A 21,269-nucleotide genomic window follows, 5' to 3' on the forward strand; every position below is an offset into this window, starting at 1 on the left:
TTTTCAGGACCATCTTCATTTTATGTTTGGCGTTATAATCGTGTAAAAATTGACCTAACATTACGTCTTACCCCCGTTTGGGAACGGACCGAAGTTCGGATTGCAAACTGCGGTATTTCACCCCATTTTGCGTTCATAATCTGGCCTGTGGGGATTACCTGGCCAAGCGGGGTTGATCAGGCGGGTGTTTCATAAAGCTGTTCGTAAGTTAAGAGCGACTTTAACAACGACTGGTGATCATCGCCAGTTGTACCATTTACCGCAAGACATGATCACCAGTCGCTCTTAACTTACGAACAGCTTTATGAAACACCCGCCTGATCAACCCCGCTTGGCCAGGTAATCCCCACAGGCCAGATTATGAGCGTTGAGCCAAGGACGAAATGATAACAACAGCTGTGCTATTACGTAAGTCTTCTCTGCCTGTAGAAGGACCTTCGGAATTAAATTATTGTATTCGATATTTAATCACGTTTTCAAAGGCATATTGTATTCAGAAATTCAATGCTAGCCCATTTTCAATTTCGAACAAAGAAAATCAACCTCGAAATAAGGAAAGTAAGTGAATAAAAAATGGCGACATATTTTCCCGGACCGCACTCGGGCTGTTGCGTTATCTTCGGACCGAGGTCAAGAAACAGGTGTTTTGATACTTACATTGCATGCCTGGGGCAGTAGGGTTTTCGTACTTGGAGAAGAGGGGTATAGTGTTATCAAACGGAGCTCTTTCGTCATGACACCAACACCAAAAAGATCAACACCGTACTTGAAATCACCCACTGTGCATTCAAGGTGCATTGTACACACTGTACACAGGTTATGCTGGGTTCATCTAGAGTTCATGTGTTGTAGTACAGATTCGCTCTAAACACAGGGTCAATGTAACCAAACCTCATTCACCCTCAATCCTCATTTCAGAACAAGAGCCTATGGCCCGTATTCTGAAGTCAGGTTTAACTTAGACCATGGTCTAACTCTGTGCTAAAATTATGGGAAGCCAAACATGTCAAAATTTTTATTATATGTTTCTTATGTTTACTGACAGTGCTCTTTCCTGATTCATCGAGGTGAAGACAATCATTTGTTTATACTTCCTGAACAATTATGAATGCTTTGAGAGCCAAATGAGCTGAAATATGATATCTCTACTGTTAGTGATTTATGTAACAATTGGCTATCCATACTTAAACCACAACTTTAAACCTGAGTTTAAGTTAAACCCGACTTCAGAATACGGACCTATGTATTTACAAGATGAACTAACAAATCTCATTATACAGTCACATTCATATTCACATTGTTCTGGCTATGAATGACACTTCAACTTACGCTAAGTCCTTTAAAATCCTGTATCTTCTGATGCTTGGCATAGAGGGCCTCCTTGACCTGTCCCTCCGTAGCGGCGACCTCCGAAAGGTCATTCTTCAGGCTCCTCAGGCACTGGAGGGCGGCATTCGCAGACGATGCCTCTAGCTCCATACTGAACAATTTTCTACAGAATAAGAAGTCACATTTTCATTTGCTTTGCAGCAATTTGAGATGCAAAAATGGAGATGACATGACTACATTACTGCAATTGACTTGTGGCATATTAACATTTAAAGTAATGTTTAACCCTAAAATGGCCGGGGGGGGTTGAATCAACCCCCCCCTCCACATTTTCTGCGATCATTCCGCCGCGCGAAATTTTTTGACCGCGCCACTCGCAGAGTTTATACTTTTAAGTCTCACGCATCTTTTGAGACCAAATTTACGACGCCCGGGTACGTGGTTCCCAAATTACGCAACATTTTGTAAGTGCTTGTAAGACCAAAAATTGTTCCAAAACGTGATTTTGTGTACAAAGTCAATGCAAATTGAGTTTTCTCATCTTATTCATAAAGATATGATTATTTTTACTTTAAACAGCTGAAAGCAATTGATTTTAGCATAATTATGCTTCAAAAAGGTTGTGCAATAAATCTGGTGAAAAAAACAAAGAAAAACAAAAGGTTGAAAAACAAAGAAATACATAAGAAATTCATAAAACAATAAAATACATAAGAAATTGATTTCCAAACCGAAGTTTTTTTCAATTGCCATTGTTAAGAATGCTACAAAGAATATTTTTACCAAAAATTAGCATTCTAGGAGCTTCATTTAGTGAATTAGAGCAAAAAGTATGATTTATGCATAAATTAGCATAATTAATTCATATAAAATAAAATCTCATTATTTTGGAAAATTTTACCATACAGCCTTGTAGATTACATTGCACACTACCAGCGTGCAAATTTTTGTGGCGCTCGCGCGATCGGCGGCCGAGATCTCAGGGGGGGGTTGAATCAACCCCCCCCCCCCAGCCACAGAACAGCCAAAAAAGCCCGGCCTAGTTAGGGTTAAGGTTTAAGATCTTGGCTCGCAAATCTGCTGAAGTTACCTGGCAAGTTCCAAAGCACCTGGATTGTTGCTGAACATAGCAGCTAGTTTTCCATCCACAGCTGCTGTTGTGTCCACCAACTGTTTGTCCAGCTTCCAAGCTCGATTCCTGCTCTTCTCTGCCTCCATGAAAGTGTGGATGTGGGAGGCTTGCTTCTCCTGAAAGACATCAAGAACAAAACCAAATCTTATCAAGTGGGGATGAATATCATCATCATTGTCCTCCTCCTCATCATCATCATCATCATCGTCATCAACATCATCATTGTAATCATAATCACCCTCCTCCTCCTCTTCATCATCATCATTGTCCTCCTCCTCCTCATCATCAGTACCATCATCACCATCATCATCTTCTTCATCATCATCCTCCTCCTCCTCGTCATCATAGTCATGATCCTCCTCCTCATCATCAGCACTATCATTGCTCCGACTTCCTTACCTCAATCATTTGGTGCACACTCTGTAGCTGACTTGGTCCTGTTGATGTGTCTTGGTAAAGTGCTCCGGACTCATACCTAAATCTGGACAGGTGACGTAGAACATGAACATAACGGTGAATACATGAAGAAAGGCATCCACATCAAGGGGGGTGTCACAAGAAACTTACAATTGATTGCAACATTTGCATTTTACTTTTAATTCCCAAATCAATTGAAAGTCATGCATATTGTTGCAAATTTGCGAATGATTGATGGTGAGCTTTTTCCATCAACAAGTATTAATTGGTTTGCCTTATTTTGTTGATATAGTTATTGATATTGAAGTTCAGATGCTTCAACAAATACAAAAGTTTGTGTGTTAATAATCATGGAATTTGCAAAAATTGATCTATCACTTATAAGTTTGCATCTGAAGTTTTCAATTGCTGGCAAATACTTCTTGCAGCATGCAATACCAATAAGCCTTTTATCTATACCTAGACAGATTGACACCTCACGTATAATGGCAGCTCCCATTTCACACCTTGCTATCAATTCCCAAGCATATCTCTGCCAAATGCGTCCCTATGCGCTTCATTGGATATTATTACCCTGGCTTTAGCCCCGCAGCCCTTTACAGTGAGGTGACATTAAATTCCTGCCATTTACCCATTTACCCCACCTGGGTCGAGTGCAGCACAATGAGGACAAATTTCTTGCCGAAGAAAATTACGCCATGGCTGGGATTCGAACCCATGGCCCTCTGTTTCAAAGTCCGAAGACTAATCCACTGGGCCACAATGCTCCACATATAATTTTCACCCTTTTTCATTGTCTTTTGATCAACCCCATCTCCGCTGACCCTGGACCCCTCATTTCAGGCGTCAGTTCTCAAAGAACCCTGTTTCATGTTATATTCCAGTTTCCAAGCACCTCTATTGCAGAGGCTCATATAAAGGTAGTTCTTAAGCCCCTCATTTCATATCAAGTTCAGTTCTTAATGATATGGTTTCGGATTTTGGGGGCCGCACATCCCTACCCCTTTCCAACACTCCCACCCCCCCAAAAAAAAAATCCTGCATTGACTAGGAAGTCAGTGAAAAAAAAAAACACAACAACAATAAAGACATACCTGAGTTCTTCAGCATCTTTCTTGATGTCAATGCCAGTCGTCATCTGTCTCAGGTCATGGGTCGTTTCCAAGGTGATGGTTGCTAAGGATTGGAGGACATCCTGCGGGGGATTCTCAGCCATGACCTTCTCAATCTCTGTCCAGATTTTGTCTTTAGTCGATTGCCTTAAGGTGCATTTAAAATATAGCAAATGACAGCTGAAAAGACTCACAATTCAGTTGTAGTAAAATACATGCTTATCTGTGTTCAGTGCTTGTGACCTTTGGAAGAATTGAATCAAATTTGTATCGTTTTGGAGATTCCATTTCTTTTCAGAAAACACCGGTGGTGTTTGGTGCATTAAAGCAGACTTCCACGACCATATACAGACAAACTGCTCAAATTAACAAACACCCAAAACTAAACAATAGTTTTAAGGTTATATACAATAAACAGGAACTTTACAGTTTATTGATATCAAAATACAGTTGCTTTCATTGGATCCAAAAGTCTGTGACCCTTGACCTAATGATGACATGAACTACATTTAAATAATGTACTTACAATGATTGCTGATTGTTTGAGTATTTTCCTTGCAGCATCTCTCTCAGGAAAACTGTGATCTCACTGCACGCATCCCTCACAGTTTTCTACGTCAACAAGAGAAATGGAGAATGAAATAACTTTTACCATCTTCATACAATATTCGCAAGCAACTCTCACAGTAAGCCCTCTCAGAAAAAAAAAGAAGACGGTAATAAGATACTCTCAGGAATACAGTGATCTCACTGCACACATCCCTCACATTTTTCTACTTCGAGAGAAATGGGGAAGGAAAGAAATTCGACCAAAATAAATCATGATTGAACAATACTCTCAAGCAGTAAGCCTTCCCAGGAAGAAAAAAAAAAATGAACATAAACAATTGTCAGTATTAGGGGATTTTGAGGCCAGGAAGGCAGTGGGCTTCCAAGGATATCTCGGGAACATAGTGATCACCACACGCATCCCTCACATTTTTCTAAGTCACAAAAGGAGATTGAGAAAGAAGAACGTTTACCAAAATAAATCATGTTTGTAAAATGTTCTAAAGCGGTAATAGGGAAATTCCGAGGGCAGGAGGGCAGTCGGGATCAACAGCTACTAGTTTCTCTGGAATAAAGATATCTCACCATATGGGCAATTCCATAGGTTGGTGGACATGAGCTCAATGTGTCTTTGTACATATAGCCCATCTGAACCGTAATGTGAGTAACCACTTTATCTGCACCCCTAGTAAAAACCATGTGTTCTTTATTTTTTGAATTATATACAAATTTGTCTCCCTAATATACTTCTTTGAAATGGATATAATCATCTTTCATAAAAGCCTTGCATGAGGACACTTTTCACTTATGTCCACTTTTCATTTTATGCATGTCCAAATCATGTAACATGAGTAACCGACACATTTCAAAGATTTGCCAGGAGCATAATGAAATTTCCCAAGTTTTGTTTTTATACAAAGGATAGTCAGACTGCGTACTATGTTGTGATAAAGAGATGTTTACTTCCTATCAATAATAATGGAGTTACAGCTCCAAGTATGAGTCAAGGTGTCTCCAAATGTAACGTGAGTAACCGTGGAATAGCCCATATGCATATCGAATCAAAGAAAATAGAGAATGAAATAAATTTTACAAGAAGAAAGCATCTTCGTACAACGTTCTCAGCCCTCGCAATAAGCTGACACAAGGGAGGGGGTGTCCATCAATTTTGACGATTCATGCATCTTATGACCCAATTGAGAGTTTGTAAGTCTTTAAAAAAATTACGCATGACTGGAGACCGTTTCTTCTGTTCTTGTGCTAAATGATATCCATTAGGTAGCTGACTTAGCTAACAAGTTCCAGCGTAACTTCACAAACAGCCTTAAGGAAGAAAACACACACCTGGGCCCTGTGACACAAAGGTTAGCGATTAATAGCTAACACCTCCTTCCCACTGTCGTGCGATCTTTACGAAAGCCCATTACGCCTTTCCTAACTGATTGCGAAAATTTTTGAACCCTTTGAAATTTGTCTAGGTTCAATACAATTGCCATGACTGATCTGATGCGATCTGATGAAATCACTATGGTTACTCCATGACTAAGTACGCTGTTTAAATTGTGGCGCAAATCGTGTCACTGGGAACCAGCTATTAATGAAATGGCCTATCAAGAACATTGTTGGATGCACATTTGGCTCAGTAGAGTCTAGGCTTGTTAAAAAAGTCTGAAAATCATTTGGAATGACCCCTTTCCTACAAGAAAAATTGGTTTCCTATGATGTGCTAAAAATATGTTGAATAAGTCTGAAATCGGACTTTAGTCTGAAAAGTGCCATTCCTGGTAGACTGACTAGGATCCAATCAGAGTTGTTCTTTCAAATTAGCGATTAATTGCTAACTTTTGTGTGACGAGGCCCTGGTACCCAGTCCTACAAGTACATCAAACTTAGGAACATCTTTATAAAACATCTGCTGGGCTCTCTTATTTTCCCCATTTCAAACAAAAGATTCTTCTATTACATTGTATTAGACTTACTGTGCATGCAGTTTCTAACGTTGGCGAGTCTGTTCTTTCTCCTCTCTTCGTTCCATGGCGACTGAAATACCTCTGATCTGATCTGCTGCCCTCGTTGCTGTATGTAAAGAGAGCTTTTCTTATCAATCTCAAGTATGGAAATCCGTCATTGCCATAATTCCACATGGAGGAAAATTTACCAACATCCCTTTGGAAATGGGGAGGAACTTGTTGCTTTTCTTATCAATCTCAAGTATGGAAAGCCATCATTGCCATAATTCCACATGTAAGAAAATTTACCAACATCCCTTTGGAAATGTGGAGGAACTTGTTGCTTTTCTTATCAATCTCAAGTATGGAAAGCCATCATTGCCATAATTCCACATGTAAGAAAATTTACCAACATCCCTTTGGAAATGTGGAGGAACTTGTTGCTTTTCTTATCAATCTCAAGTATGGAAAGCCATAATTCCACATATAAGAAAATTTCCCAACATCCCTTTGGAAATGGGGAGGGGCACACCTATTTATCAAGACATCGATGCTTTAAAGTAAACATCATACTTTGACTCATATTCTTAACTCCAGTTTAATAAACCATGGTCTAAGTATAGGCTAAATTATGTGAAGCCATGAATTTTAAAGGTAAATGCTAGTTTTGGTAACGACATCAAAATGAGTTCGTACAGAATCCAATGAAATGACCACCAAAGTGTCTGTTTGTATAAAGAAAACGTATGTGCCAAAGGATTCTGGAAGAAATTGTGTAATTGCTGAGAAATCAGCAAAAAAGCACAGGATTCGGGTAGAGCGTCGGGCACGACATTCAAAGCAATCATTATACACTGTCCCACGTGCGCTTATCTGTGTTGGGGATCTTCAGTCTGAACATTTTTCAGCGTAGATTTCAAGATTTCACAAAGTTCAGTTTATGTAACTGTACCAGATCTAGATCCTCGATGATATACTGACAATTAAGCCTTGTTTTACAGTTTTTCTCATGAAATCAGTGTTTACTGCAACTACTGGAATTTCTCTTTAAGGCATCTTGTGCACTGTTTATTGGGATATATCCCAATCTCTAAACTTCAGGAAAACTATTGTCTTCATCATTTCAATATGGTTTGCCTGATTTTGTTATCATTTGAGTGCCAAATGTGATGATACATTAATCATCTTGTGAAGCAGCTTTGGGCCACATTTGGCTAGCCATAGTTAAACTAAAAATTTAGACCAAGGTTAAAGTAAAAAGGTGAGTACAAAATACGGGCCTTAGTGTCCAAACTGGAGGATATTTACCCAACAAAATAATATGATATGAGTGACAATGATACTAATACAGAGTGAGTTAACTTGCAATAATCAAATTCAAAATTTTGAGATAAGATTGAAAATTAAATTCAATACAAAAATATACACCCCCTTCCAAAAAAAAAAGATAATATAGTGTTGAGTTTCTTAACCCTCAATCTCCTGGGGTATTTTGATTCTTGTCATTCCCGGGGGGGGGGGGGCATTATGGCCCCCCCTTAAGATCTCAGCCATGGATTGCGCGATCACAACAAAAATTTACATGATGGTAGAGAATGACGTAATCTACGCAGTTGCATTGGTAAATTTCACTGAATTCATATTTTTATTTTATATGAATTAATTATGCTTATTTATTCATGAAATCATACTTTTTGCTCTGATTCACTAAATAAAGCTCCTAGAATGCTATTTTTTGGTGAAAATATTCTTTATAGCATTCCTAACAATTGTGAATGAAAAAAATTCTGGTACCAAGACCGATTTCTTATGTATTTTATTGTTTTTTAAATTTCTTATGTATTTCTATGTTTTTATACTTTCTGTTTTTTATTGTTTTTTCGATGGAAATTGTTCCAGACTTAATTCTAATCATAAACAAGTCAAAGTTAATTAAGTTTAATCATTAGAAGTAGAAATAATGATACATTTATGAATTTTGGCCAAATACACAATTTGCATTGGATTTGTACATGAAATCACGTTTATGAGCAATTTTGGGTCTGACATGCACTTACCTAATGTTGCGTAATGTTGTAACCGCGTACCGCGGCGTCACAAATTTGGTCTCAAAATTTGCGCGAGACTTGAAAGTAAAAAGTCAGTGAGCGGCGAGGTCAAAAAAAATTTGCGCAGCAGATATATCGTGAAAATTGTCGAGGGGGGGGGCCATAATGGCCCCCCCCCCCCCCCGGTAGAATTAGGGTTAATTGGCAGCTGTGCATATTTAAATCATACAGGAAGAAAACTGAAAAGTTATCAAGAACAAACCTTCCCGATGGCTTGAATTGCTGCAGTCTACCCTCCAGCCGTTTCCGATACTCCAAGTAACGGGCAGCATCAGCTTTACAGTCTGTTGAAAACTGCTTCAAAAGCGCCCTCTTGTGTTGAATGCTTGACACTTTATCACAGCTTTGTTGATATTGTTCTTCTGTTGATCAAGAATACCAAAATAGCAAAATACATATCAAGTGATTATGAATAAAATTGAATATCAAAATCACATGATCATTTTGAAGAAAAAAAATGTTTCATTACAATATTGCAATTTATGAAACTTACATATGTCACAGGATTTATTGGGGACCCGCTAACATACAATGTCCCAAATTAAAAACTTTAAAGTTCATAAATCTTATTTTTTAATGAATTTTCATCCAACCTCCACCCATATTTTCTCTAATTTTTCTTCTTTTATCAAAGCCCATCTTTAGCTTTCGTAAAGGGCAGTTTCCTCGGTTACGGAGTGTTACTCAGAAACAAGTTTTCAGCATTCAAACAAAGATATCACCCATATTTAAATAGTTATTTGCAAAGAAATGGTACCTGATAGTAGTTGCTGAAACCCACTTTTCAAAATAATAACATTTGTTATTTTGATCCACTGAATTAATGAGATATGAATATTCATAATCATGGTTACGGAGTGACGTAAAATGGACATGCATATTTGAGGAGAAAACATATTGCTCAAACTCTGTGAACTTTAAATGGCTATCACAATGTTGAGTTATTGATTGGATTCTATGTTGTTCTAGCTTTAATATGCTGCATTACATTAAAATTTGGTGTGTTTTTTCATTAATTACAACTTAAAACATAAACCCATCTGAATTATTCACACACAGGCAACGTAAACTGAACTTATATTTTAAAATTTTCTTTTGATATATGATGTAAAATGATGACCTTCAGATTATCCAAAATTATCCATTATTACAAAACAAGCAATAGTTTTCTCTTAAATTGAAATTAAGTAAAAAACTATATATGTAGTCCCATGTGAAGAATTTTTTGTATGGTTTGGACTCTCCTATAAGGAGATGCGTAAAAAAAAATTGTGGCTAGTTATGTTCCCCTTTTGTATTTATGAAATCCCATATGAGTTTTAATAGAAAAATTTGATCCAGATTTGAAATAGAGCCAATATAATTTTTTGGAAAATGTCCGCTTTTGCTTGGAATTGCCCTAAACCCTCCAACATGTGGCTTTCACTATTCCAAATCATTGCCAGATCATACGATTGCAAATAACCTAAAACAGCTACGTTGTGGAGGAAATGAAATGAAAATGTCTTTTTACAGGATAAATTTGGTGATTTTAAGTGAAAATGTATTTGGATCGGGCGCCCAATCATAATAAAATATCTTTGTGGTTTTCCTCTTTGATATAACCTATTCCAATGCTTGGACTGGGCCGAGGCGATGTTGTACGTAGCTTCTTGATATCAAATTCAGGGTCGTGCGGTCCAGTGGTTAGAGCATTGGACTCACAATTGCAAGGTTGTGAGTTTGAATCCCCACTCTGCCATTGTATCCACTTTGATAAAAAGGCCCGAGAGTAATATCTGTCGTCTATAAGGTCAGCCACTATGACTGATTTATAACCTAGACATAAAATGTTTCCTCTCGGTAATTGGTTATATACCAGCTTGGCGTTTATCAGCGAAACGCTGTCCTGCTGAGTATCTACAGGAGTTACCATAAACAGAAATAGAATTCTTAAATTTGTAAGATTTGAAAAAATACAACAGCCCGTAAATATCACCTAGAGAAGGCACTAGATATGTTTAATTTGAATATTTAAATTTTTACAGAGAATTGGCGGTTGAAAAAGGATCAAGTGGCAGTGGGTACAAGTATTTAAAGGCCTGGTCCCACTGGCTGATGAATACAAAACGTATTCATAAAGGACACAGCGGACGAGCAAACTCTTGCGGGTGGCTCCATCCATTTTCATCCGCTCCAGAAATTGACAAATTTGGCGAAAAAATTTGCGAAAACATAACGTAAAAGAACAGACGTGGGTAGAATATAGCACGGATGTTAAACGGTTGTCCATCGGAAACCTTGCGGATGAAAACGGATGGAAGTGGACGACAGCTCTGAAGAGGTTACTGGGGGTTTTGAATACTTTAGAAACGAGATGCATACGCTTACATCCTTTCTATTTCCATGTTATTAACAATGTATAGACGTTCCACGTACATGTACCTTATCTTTCCTCCCTCTTTCCGTTGTTCAGCTTCAGTGGATGTGAGTTGCGAGGATGCCCAGAGGATGCAGAGAGGATACAGCGGAAGTTTAACGGATGATAATGGACATGGAACGTTTTTTGCTAGTATATGTTGCAGATTTACATCGTACCAGCAGAATGTTCATCTGTTCTATAAGTTTTGTGCATCTCAAACCTTTTCGCGCGGATAAAATCACAGTGGACGGATGATTGATGGATAGAGCGCATGTAACACGTATGCGCTGAGTACACAAATGATGCATAGCGTTTTCAAACAGATGGCAAGATTTTTTTACCTTTACATCCGCTTTGCATCCATGAATGCAGGGGAACCTGGCCTTTAGATGGAATGTTTGATGATACTGGAGTATAAGTAGAGGTGGGCTATAGAGGGTCAAATTTAGGTCACATTTTCAGAACATGCTCATCACACCCTAGTTTGATGACTTTGTGCCTACTGACACCACTTTTGAAAAAAAAAATGAAAAAAATGTAAAATCCGGGGTGCCCTGACCGCAATCGTAAAAAATCCAAGATGGCCGCCGTTTCGCCTAAAAAAGACATTTTTGGCTGTAACTCAGTCATTTTTTTGTCTATTGTAATAGTTTTGGTGTCTAACCCTATGTTTTAGGGGTCAAAGAAACTGAATATAATGATATTTTTGGTGTAAAACCTATTCTTCTACATAATACTCACATTTTCCCCATATTTAATGTTAAATTTTCCTTCTCCTTCACCCCTACCCCAACCGCAAATTTTGTATTTTATTTTCTGTATTTTCTTCAAGTCATGTTAGCTATGATACCCTTAATAATATACTCTAGCTATGAAAAGTGTTTTTTTGTACTTTAAACAGTACAGCGAGAAATATACAAATAACCTTCATACATGACTGTGTCGCGCACCCAGAAACCTATATCTGGCTGGTGAATTCCGAGTCGGCAGGCACAGTAACTGTGGAGCCAGTTCTAATACTGTATCTGCTTTAAAGTACCAATTGTTTGATCATCAGACCTCTAGTCAGAGAGTATTATAAAATTCCACTTTTTTATTTGGAAAATGACTTGAATTAGCTTTCTATGATATGCCAATTGTCAAGCACAAATGTAATGTTTCTGCTGGAAGATGTATCCCATGAGCCAATTACATTACATTGAAGAATCTACATCGGCAGTACTGTCTGTACATGAGCATGCTTTGGCCATCTCCAGTGCTAATGCTGATCTGTCCCTTTCAATCTTAGAAGTCTTTTTCCATGTGCTCGATCTCATATCCCTCATGATGTTGGTCTCGACACATACCGAGGTACCAGTTTCGTTCATCGTCATAATCTCATATCACACTGCAGAACTCATTGATGCCCACTTCTTTGTCAGTATTTTCTTCAAGGTTGGAATGGGCAGTTGGCTATGTGATCCCATTGGGTGGCTTTAGATTGAATGCATGTCATCTTCAGTAGGCAGATCAGGGGCAGGGAGATTATCAGACTCTCCTCCAGTCAATAGAAGAGTCAAGTTCACCTTCATTTCTGTTTCACATAGTTGGTTGACCTTATACAAGTGTGGGCATACCAAGTAATCTAGATGGGATATGTGTCTGCGATATGACAGCTCTGCACGTAACATAGTTTTAAGCTTGGTTGAATTTTGGGTATCCAGGCATTCCTGAAGCTCATCAACGTTTCTTAATTGACCTCCCCATTTTTTACATTTCTGTAACAGCCTATGCACACACCCGGTACTCTACCGCTTGGGCCACATTCCGCTGAAGCTTTTCCCAAGAGAGGATGTTTTGCTCTTCCACCCATTTCTGCTCACTCTTATCCAACACTTCTGCAATGTTATGGGTCACTTTTTCCAGTAACTACACCAGCCTTGTTCAAGGTCATATCATCTCAAATACTCTTGGTAGTGAAGTTTCTATTGGAAGCAGCAGCAGACTGCTTTGCTAGTTTGTCAAAATTTGACAGATCCTGCTCACACTGCAAATTGTTTGAAGGTAGATTGGTGAGATCTTCTTGTGTGAGTTTGTGGAGTTAAGTTGCTCTAGGTTCTGCCAAACGTATTTCTGCCGTTTGCTGATATCCATACTCACATCCTCTCTGAGTGGCTAAAATCTTTGGCAGCTTGCCGACACATTTGCTGCAAATACACGCCTACAGTTTCTCAGGTTTTTCAACTTGGAAAGAGTATGGAACCGTGTATGAAGAGAGTGTGTCTGTCTTGTTATTCAGCAGATCATCATGAAGACGTGGGATGATGGTCACTAGATCATTCTGTGAGCTGACTTCTACCATGTTAAGGAATGGGAGGATTATGCAGTATGTGAACCAGGCCAATACCTTCAATACTATCATGATTAAGTCACACTCAAGGTACAGATGGCAGGCTTGAACTTGGATTTGGAGTTCTGCAATGTTGCCTCATACTCCGGGATGTGATATAGAATGGCTGCAGCAGTGTATGCCATAAGATCAAATCGATGTTCATTGAAGAGGCTGTTCTTGTTTTGCCTGCAGATGCAACCTCACACTCGAAGGTCTCCTACATGGATGATTTGTGTCCGTCATAACTTACTAGTTTTGTCAGTGCCTGTAATGCTGCTACAGTATGACCACACTCTTCTTGAGGAAGGATTTCAGGGTCGGCATGTATGCAATTAATTTTTCACGAAGCCCTAACTTGACTTCATGCTGAACAAGGGTAGAGATATTGCCTGCATCAAAATCCTCACATGTGTGGGTCACACACAACAAGTGTAGAAGCTAGGATGTGCTGACTGTTAAGCGATGGTGCTATTTGATGTTTGTAGTAATGAGGAGCTCGAGTGGTAATAGTGATACATGTACATTACATGCGGTGATGAAGGGAGCTGTGCTGTAACTACTTGTGCATACTTACAAACAAAACAAAGTGGATATAAAATTTGGGATAATGGGCATGAGACAAGAAGGGAAAAAAGGAAGGCTTAAACTGTTAATTGTGATGCACACGTCATCTATTGGAATCAATATTGTAAGAATTCGCATATTGGGGAAATAAGTAGAAATTTGATTAAATACTGATATAACATGAATTTTAACACTAATATATAAAAATGAATACTATAAATGGGTTCAGTGACCCCCAAAACATAGGTTTAGACACCAAAACTAGGCTAAGGGATGAAAAAATGACTGAGTTATGGCCCAAAACATGTTTTTTTAGGCAATCCGGCGGCCATCTTGGATTTTCGGGTTTTTCGGCCGGGGCACCCTGGATTTCGGATTTTTTTCATTTTTTTTTCTGATTATGGTGTCAGTGTGCACCAATTCATCAAACTAAGGTGTGATGAGCATGTTCTGAAAATGTCACCCTCTATAGCCCACCTCTAGTATAAGTCATATTATTGACCCTTTAATACCAAAGTTAAATAAGATAGGCTTTAAAACCAACTTATTTTCAGATTGAACTACCTACCTGCTGATACAATCTGCTTCTCAAGCTTCTGTAAGAACTCATCAAGGTGCTGAATGTCTGTCTTGACCCCAGTGACCTTGGCCTGCAAGTCCCTCCGTCTCTTGACCAGCTCCTCCCTCTCTGCTGAAAACTTGGTATCTCCCTGGTACCTGACCCTGTAGGATGAACTCTTGCTGTGCAGGCTTTTTCTGGGAGGTTCCATTCAGTCAAGGGGTGTAACAGCGACTCTCAACAGAAGTTATAAATAATATCATGACATGGCAAATTAGCATTGTTTGAATTCTATTTCTGTGTTCAATGCAACTAAACATGATATTACATTAAAATAATTCACTCACTGACATTTTCACAACTACTTCTATTGCAAGTTCATAAACAGGGACAAAGCATCAACAAAATAATAAAATAAGGACATTACCAAATTTCCAAAATAACACGACAGGCCAACATCCACAAAAATAAAGACACAGTCATTAATATTGTTTGTTGGCTGTCCAAAATAGGGAATGTCTATCAAACATTTGGCAAATATGCATTTTCATAACTGGCAAATTACAAAATAAAATTGGTAAAAAACAACAACAAAAAGCAACCCTATAGTTATTTAATCATGACATAAATAATAAAGAATAATTCAACATTAATTTCTCACAGGATTTTACGATGCTTTATATTATGAGCAAACTGTCTAGTATAAAAGCTGGTTGGATGTAGATCTGTATCAAAAAATTAACTTTGAACATGTATATGATATACATGTAATGAGATAAGATTTTAAATGCAATAACAATGATATTCCTATTCCTACTACAACTACTACTGCTTCAAGTACTCTTTCCTTCCAAGGACTATGGCAGAATGGAATCTACTACAAATAGACACACGTGAAGCTTAATTGGGCGATAGTTTTAAAACAAAAATTGGATGTCTACTTTCATCCGGGGGGGGGGGGGGGACACATCATCACTAATTCAAATTCATCACTTACCACACTACTACTACTGCTGCCTCTGCTACTACTACTACTATTTCTACTATTACTACTACTAGTACTATTACTACTATATTACTACTAATACTACTACTACTACTACTACTACTACTACTACTACTACTACTACTACTACTACTACTACTACTACATGTACTTCTACTACTATTGCTACTACTACTACTTCTGCTGCTGCTACTGCTGCTACTACTACTACTATTTCTACTATTATTACTACTGCTACTAAATACTACTAATACTAACTACTACTACTACTACTACTATTACTACTGCTACTACTACTACTACTACTACTACTACTTCTACTAGGACTACTACTACAGCTACTATTACTACTACTACCACTACTTCTACTACGACTACTACTACTAATACTACTATAAATACTAAGTACTTCTAAGTACTACTATAGTACAAATGATAAGGATACAGTGTCAGATTGCCTTTGACCTTGTGAACTTTCTGAGCAGAATGGACATGCTCTAGAACATACTTCCATACTGGGAGAAGATTACCACGGCAGACTCTAAAGAAGAGAAACACCACAAATGGTTAAAAGAAAAGTTGCAATTTTGTGTGATATGTGAAAACAAAACCACTTCCGCAAAAGTCAAAATCATATCAATGAAGCAGGTACATGTATGTTTAAATGGAAAATCTGCCAACATTTGCCAAGCTTCATCTGCATACGACAGTGCTTGTTATTCAAATAGAAGGTTTACACTATTTCTACGAATGATATCATCAAAAATTGCGAAATTTCTGTATCAGAAGTTGCATGTTATCAAAGAAAACAAGATTTGATGTTTAGAATAGTGAAGACCACAGAATAAGAATTACACCCCACATACTTCTGTGTGGGCTGTAGCTAAGATTCTGGAATCGCCAGAATGATCAGATATTCACACATTGTTAGACCACTACAGGACTCATACTTAAAGCATATGGATAAATGAAGAGCAAGAAGAAGAATGATAAATATAAAGGAGGAATATGAAGATGAGGGGAGAAAGAAAAATGGGAAGAATTGGAACCTGCTCTCTCAAGAGTAGCAGCTGCAGGTGCATAAATGATAGTTACATGCAGAATACAGATAAACCAAACTATTATTTAATTCCTGAGATGTATAAGAGCAAGAAGGAGAAAAAGAAAGAAAAATCTCAAGATGAAAAGGAGACCAAGAAAAAAATCAAGACTTACTTTCTGAAGAGCACATTAGTTACATGATGGATGAAAAGCAAGAAAGGGAAAAGTGAAGGAGATCTGAGGAGGAAAGGAAGGGAACATGGAAAGAAGGAGAGAAAGAGAGTGAAGTGGTTTCATAGAACACCATGTATTCTTTTCGTGTTCATGGTGTACCTTGGACAGTAGACTCGAGGCGCTGGTCAGAAAATTGGACTGTCTTTGTTTTCAAAGATGTCTCCACGCAAGAAATCTAGGAAAGTTTATTCACCTGTCAAGTGCTGACACCAATCAAGTGCGCTAGTCATAAAACATATCAGGTTTCATAACAACATTATTGGAAAACAGCACATCGTGGAAAAATAGATGGTGAACTGGAGGGAATTAAGGTCATTGAATCTATTTTTAGCACTCTCAATCTCTGTAAATGCCTTCCATGTCCCGCAGGAGTCAGTGAAAAAAAAAATGTCCCCATAAACAAGAACAATCTCAATTTATCAAGAAATGATTTGTCCTGGTTTAGAGGATATCCTTGTTTTCTGGAACAATCCCAATTTTTGGACCAGCGCCCCCACTGTTGAAACCACTACACTCTTTCTTCTTTGCCATGGTAACATTCAGAAGTTACAAGGGAGAAAAAGAATTAGAACTTACTCCCTGAAGTCTGCTGGTGAGGGCACTGGTGTGTTGACATACTTTCCTTGAGGAATGAAATGCATTTCTCTTGTAGCCCAGTGATGAAGCTTCTTAGCGACCTCGTCTCTCGTATTCGACATGGTGGCCAGTCGTGACGAAAATGTCTTCCCCTAATAAAAGCACTAAAGTGTAGCCAATATGTTGGGTACAGGAACTGAGGAATCCTCGTGATATGAACTGATAAGGGGGTCCACAGTGATACTGAGCTTGTTGACTATAGTTCCATTGAGGTGAGTTTGGGTCCCAGAAATAAAGATCTACATAAAAATAATCAGGCAGGTTTCATGAGTGAAGCCGGAGGTGAGTACATGAACAACATTGTTTTTTTTTCTTTTCTTCAGGATACCTGTAGGCTACATATGAAACTCTTTCAATGATTTCTTTTGATTTGTTGGCCATTATCATGAAGCTGGGAACCATTGTTCACTTCGTACAACAGACGAACAGTGCAGTCACATGCACTGCCATTGCCCGGCACCATTCTAGCACTTGTTCACTGCAACCCCCCTGCCTGTGGGGAATCTACTTTGTAGATATATGCAGTATACAACACACATTTCAAGAATTCATTACAATATCACTTTTGTAACCAAAAATACTCATTCCATACAGTTGCAATTCATTTTTCATTAGTAACTTGGGGATCATTTTTGTATTCGTCAGAGCGCTCAAAAACTTGAATTTTTGGCATATTTTAGTGTAGGCCCTATTTTGGTGAAAAGGAAAATCGCAAGAAAATTGTCATTGTTCAATCTCTATATTCCATTTAGTATAATTTGCTGCTGATTTCAAAACATCGCTTGCGCATGCGCGAGGTTCTGAGCTCGGACCCTCGCGCATGCGATGTTTTGAAATCGGCAGCGAATTATTTATACGTGTGAGGAACTTGATGTTGGCTCTAAATCACCAATTTTGAGGATAACCGGAGGATGGATATGGAGTGAAATTAGGATGAAGAGTAAGAAATCAAGCTTCTTATTCTTTTCAAGCTAGTTTCGGTGTAGGATTTTTACAATAAATATGCATTTTTTCCCACCTTTGCCACTCGGAGTATCAGAGCAAGTTTTGGACCTTGATGTTCGGGTAGGTGGAGCGTAGTGTACATAGCGGTAGTGAAGTGGAGTGGAGCCTTCATGAACATCACTTGAGGTAGCCCCTATATATGCTCAACTTACTGTGACATGTATACCCCACCTTCCCCTAACGTCCATGCGCAGTGAGTCGCTATCGGTGGTCTTCAACCTTCAATTTTGCAAAAAAAATAAAAATTCTTACCCAAATCTTTGTATGAGGTGAAAGTATCCACAAATCCTTTCTAATATATGAAAAACTTTTCTCTTGAAATTGCTACATTTTTAAGTAAGAACGTCATGAATTACACACTTCCGGAACGGCGACACAAAGATAGGTAAATTTTGAGTCGCCGATTCGAAAAATCCAATTTACTTACTACACAGACATATCGCGCATGTGCACACACACACACCGATAGTACACAAAAGTGCATTGACTCCGTGGGTTGAGATATACGTTGAGACGCTACCCCCTCTTATTTTGATAACAATTGTCACCCCCACTTTCAAAATGAAATGATCGTGAGCATTTTTTTATAATCTATATTTTGATACCAAATACTGGTAACTTGAGCGGGCAGCTTTGGAAACATTGATTGCTTAGTATGGGTGTCTCAAATCGTCCCCCGAGAAAAATTGGCAGCTAAAATTCGCACTGTACGGACCAAGTTTGCAAATCTGACTTTGACTGCACTAAACTCCTTTTTCTTTTGCTAGATCTTTTAACCAAACATTGCAGTATTTCAGGGAATTACTGACATGACTGAGGTCTTGTGAGGATTAATATCAGAATCAGATGCCACAAGACACTTTTCAACAATGTAAAAGATTTCTAGAACCATTTTGGTCAGGCAGTAACAGGCAAGTGGCGCAACAGTAAAAAAATTGCACATGGCGACTCACTGCGCATGGACGTTACTCACTGTCACTGTCAGTGTCATGACTGTCTTGTCTGAACTCTTCCCGTCAATTTATTTACATGTATGTCAAAGCCTAAACCATGGAGCTATTAAGAGAAGGAGAACCATCTTCCAAATCCTCTGTTAATCATTTGTTATCGCTTCCTTCGGGCGAAGGAATGATATCTAACATCAATAGGCGAGCCGCCAGGCGAAAGTTAGAGCCCGCTTACATAACGCGATAAGCCCCTCGTAAAATCTGAGGTCAGAGATTTTTTGAAGGACCCTGCGAGGCACCGCCGTAAATGACGTTCTCCCACATAACTTCTCTGCGAGCTCAGTTTATTTTCAAAATTGAAACACGACTTGCTGTTCTTTTAACATCCATTTCTCTTCGTACGGATTCCTGATGTACGTCTTTTATGTATGGTTGAACTTCTGAGATGATCCTCTTTGCATACATACCAAATACGTCACAATCTGATTTGACTCAACAAAATTACAAACGGAGGAAAATGGAGATTTGTCATTTTAGGTATGTCTGTCTTTCTAACGTAGTTAAATCTTTCCCTACTCGTACATGATTTAGAAATTATAATAAGGTGAAAAAGCATACTTTGAGCTTTATTTTTATGCAAAAATCACTTGCGTGTTTACAATGGTCTTGATAATATAATGACGAATCTGCGGTGCCCCACGTACCGTACTCCTATTTGTGTAAGTTGAAAGTGAGTGTAATGAATGACGGGAGCTCCGTGCTCGCTCAGCTCTTGTCTCTGGATCGTTCTTGGAAAATAGCAGGGGCCGCGGAGCGAATAAATTTAATTTACAAACCAGTAAAAAGGAGAACAAAGTACAAAAAATTGTTATTGTACATAATAAAGAACTTAAAAATAACATGTTTGGGACCACAAAGAAGTATACCCAGTTCTGTGTCAGGACGATTCATTTTAAGTTACAAAGTCATTTGGAAAAATTTACAAGCGAAGTTTTACAATTTTTAGTACAAAAAATAATTATGATTTAAAAAATATTATAGAGAACAAAATAAAAGATGATTACAACTATTGAATTCGTATTTTTAGTTTAATCTAAAGAAAAAAAAAGAAGGCTTCCAAAATATAAAGTGTCCGGACACCCGACCCCCCCCCCCTCATTTCTAAAACATTCTATTTCTATTCTAAATATATTTAGAAACACGAAATATCATTATGATTTTTGTTAGATTATGGGATTTTTTGTTTGTTTTAAGATTGTACTTTTTTTCTTTCTTTCTTTCATATCCTTTTTTCTTCATCATTCTATCCTTCCTCTTTGCCCCTTTTTTTATTCCATCTATCTTTATTCCCTATCTTTCTTTCCTGATCTTATCTCTCTGTTCATTTGTCTTTCTTTCCTTCTTTGTCTTACTCTCCTTCCTTTTTTAAATTTCCTTTTTTCCCTTCATTTCTTCTTTCCTTAAACTTTTCTCTGCTTCCTTCTCCCTTATCTTTTCGTTCTTTCTCTTCTTCCATTATTTTCTCTATATTTATTCTCTCCTCCCTTTATTTTTTCCTCCCTCTCTTTCATCCTTTCTTTTATTCTGTATTATATTTTTTCCTTCTGCTTTGTGTTCTTTTTTCTTTCTTTCTTTCCCTCCCTCCTTTCCTTCCTGTTTTTCTTCTTTATTTCTTTCTTTCAAAGAATGAAGGAAACATTTTTCTTTTATTCGTTCTTTCTTTCCTCCTCCTTTTTTCTTGCTTCTTTTTTTCTTTTCTCTCCCTTATGTTTTCTTTCACACATCTTCCCTTCCTTCTTTTCTTTTTCTTTCCTTCTTAATTCATTTCAAATAATGACGGAAACTTTTTTTTTTTTAATTCTATCTTTCATCATTTTATTCTAACATTCCTTTTTTTTAAATATATTTT

The 21,269-nt window shown here is 38.0% G+C and overlaps 1 protein-coding gene across 3 annotated transcripts in view; it reads right to left on the reverse strand.

Annotated features, from left to right (window-relative positions):
* Nucleotides 1-21,269, reverse strand: part of LOC129266228 (uncharacterized) — a 35,201-nt gene that overhangs the window by 12,754 nt on the left and 1,178 nt on the right. For 2 of the 3 annotated variants that reach the window (XR_010294457.1, XM_064103770.1), the window contains exons 2-11: nt 17,349-17,647; nt 15,943-16,038; nt 14,501-14,688; nt 8,799-8,958; nt 6,519-6,615; nt 4,517-4,602; nt 3,973-4,137; nt 2,861-2,942; nt 2,420-2,577; nt 1,330-1,492 (exon numbers count right to left, since the gene is read on the reverse strand). Coding sequence is in view for 1 of the 3 variants with exons in the window: in XM_064103770.1 (XP_063959840.1) it covers nt 1,330-1,492; nt 2,420-2,577; nt 2,861-2,942; nt 3,973-4,137; nt 4,517-4,602; nt 6,519-6,615; nt 8,799-8,958; nt 14,501-14,688; nt 15,943-16,038; nt 17,349-17,470 (1,317 nt within the window). In the remaining 2 variants the exon portion in view is untranslated. The remainder of the gene's footprint in view (nt 1-1,329; nt 1,493-2,419; nt 2,578-2,860; nt 2,943-3,972; nt 4,138-4,516; nt 4,603-6,518; nt 6,616-8,798; nt 8,959-14,500; nt 14,689-15,942; nt 16,039-17,348; nt 17,648-21,269) is intronic. The other variant, XR_010294458.1, reaches the window with a different exon arrangement.

This window comes from Lytechinus pictus, chromosome 8, assembly GCF_037042905.1.
Source record: "Lytechinus pictus isolate F3 Inbred chromosome 8, Lp3.0, whole genome shotgun sequence".
NCBI classification, from domain to species: Eukaryota; Metazoa; Echinodermata; class Echinoidea; order Temnopleuroida; family Toxopneustidae; genus Lytechinus; species Lytechinus pictus.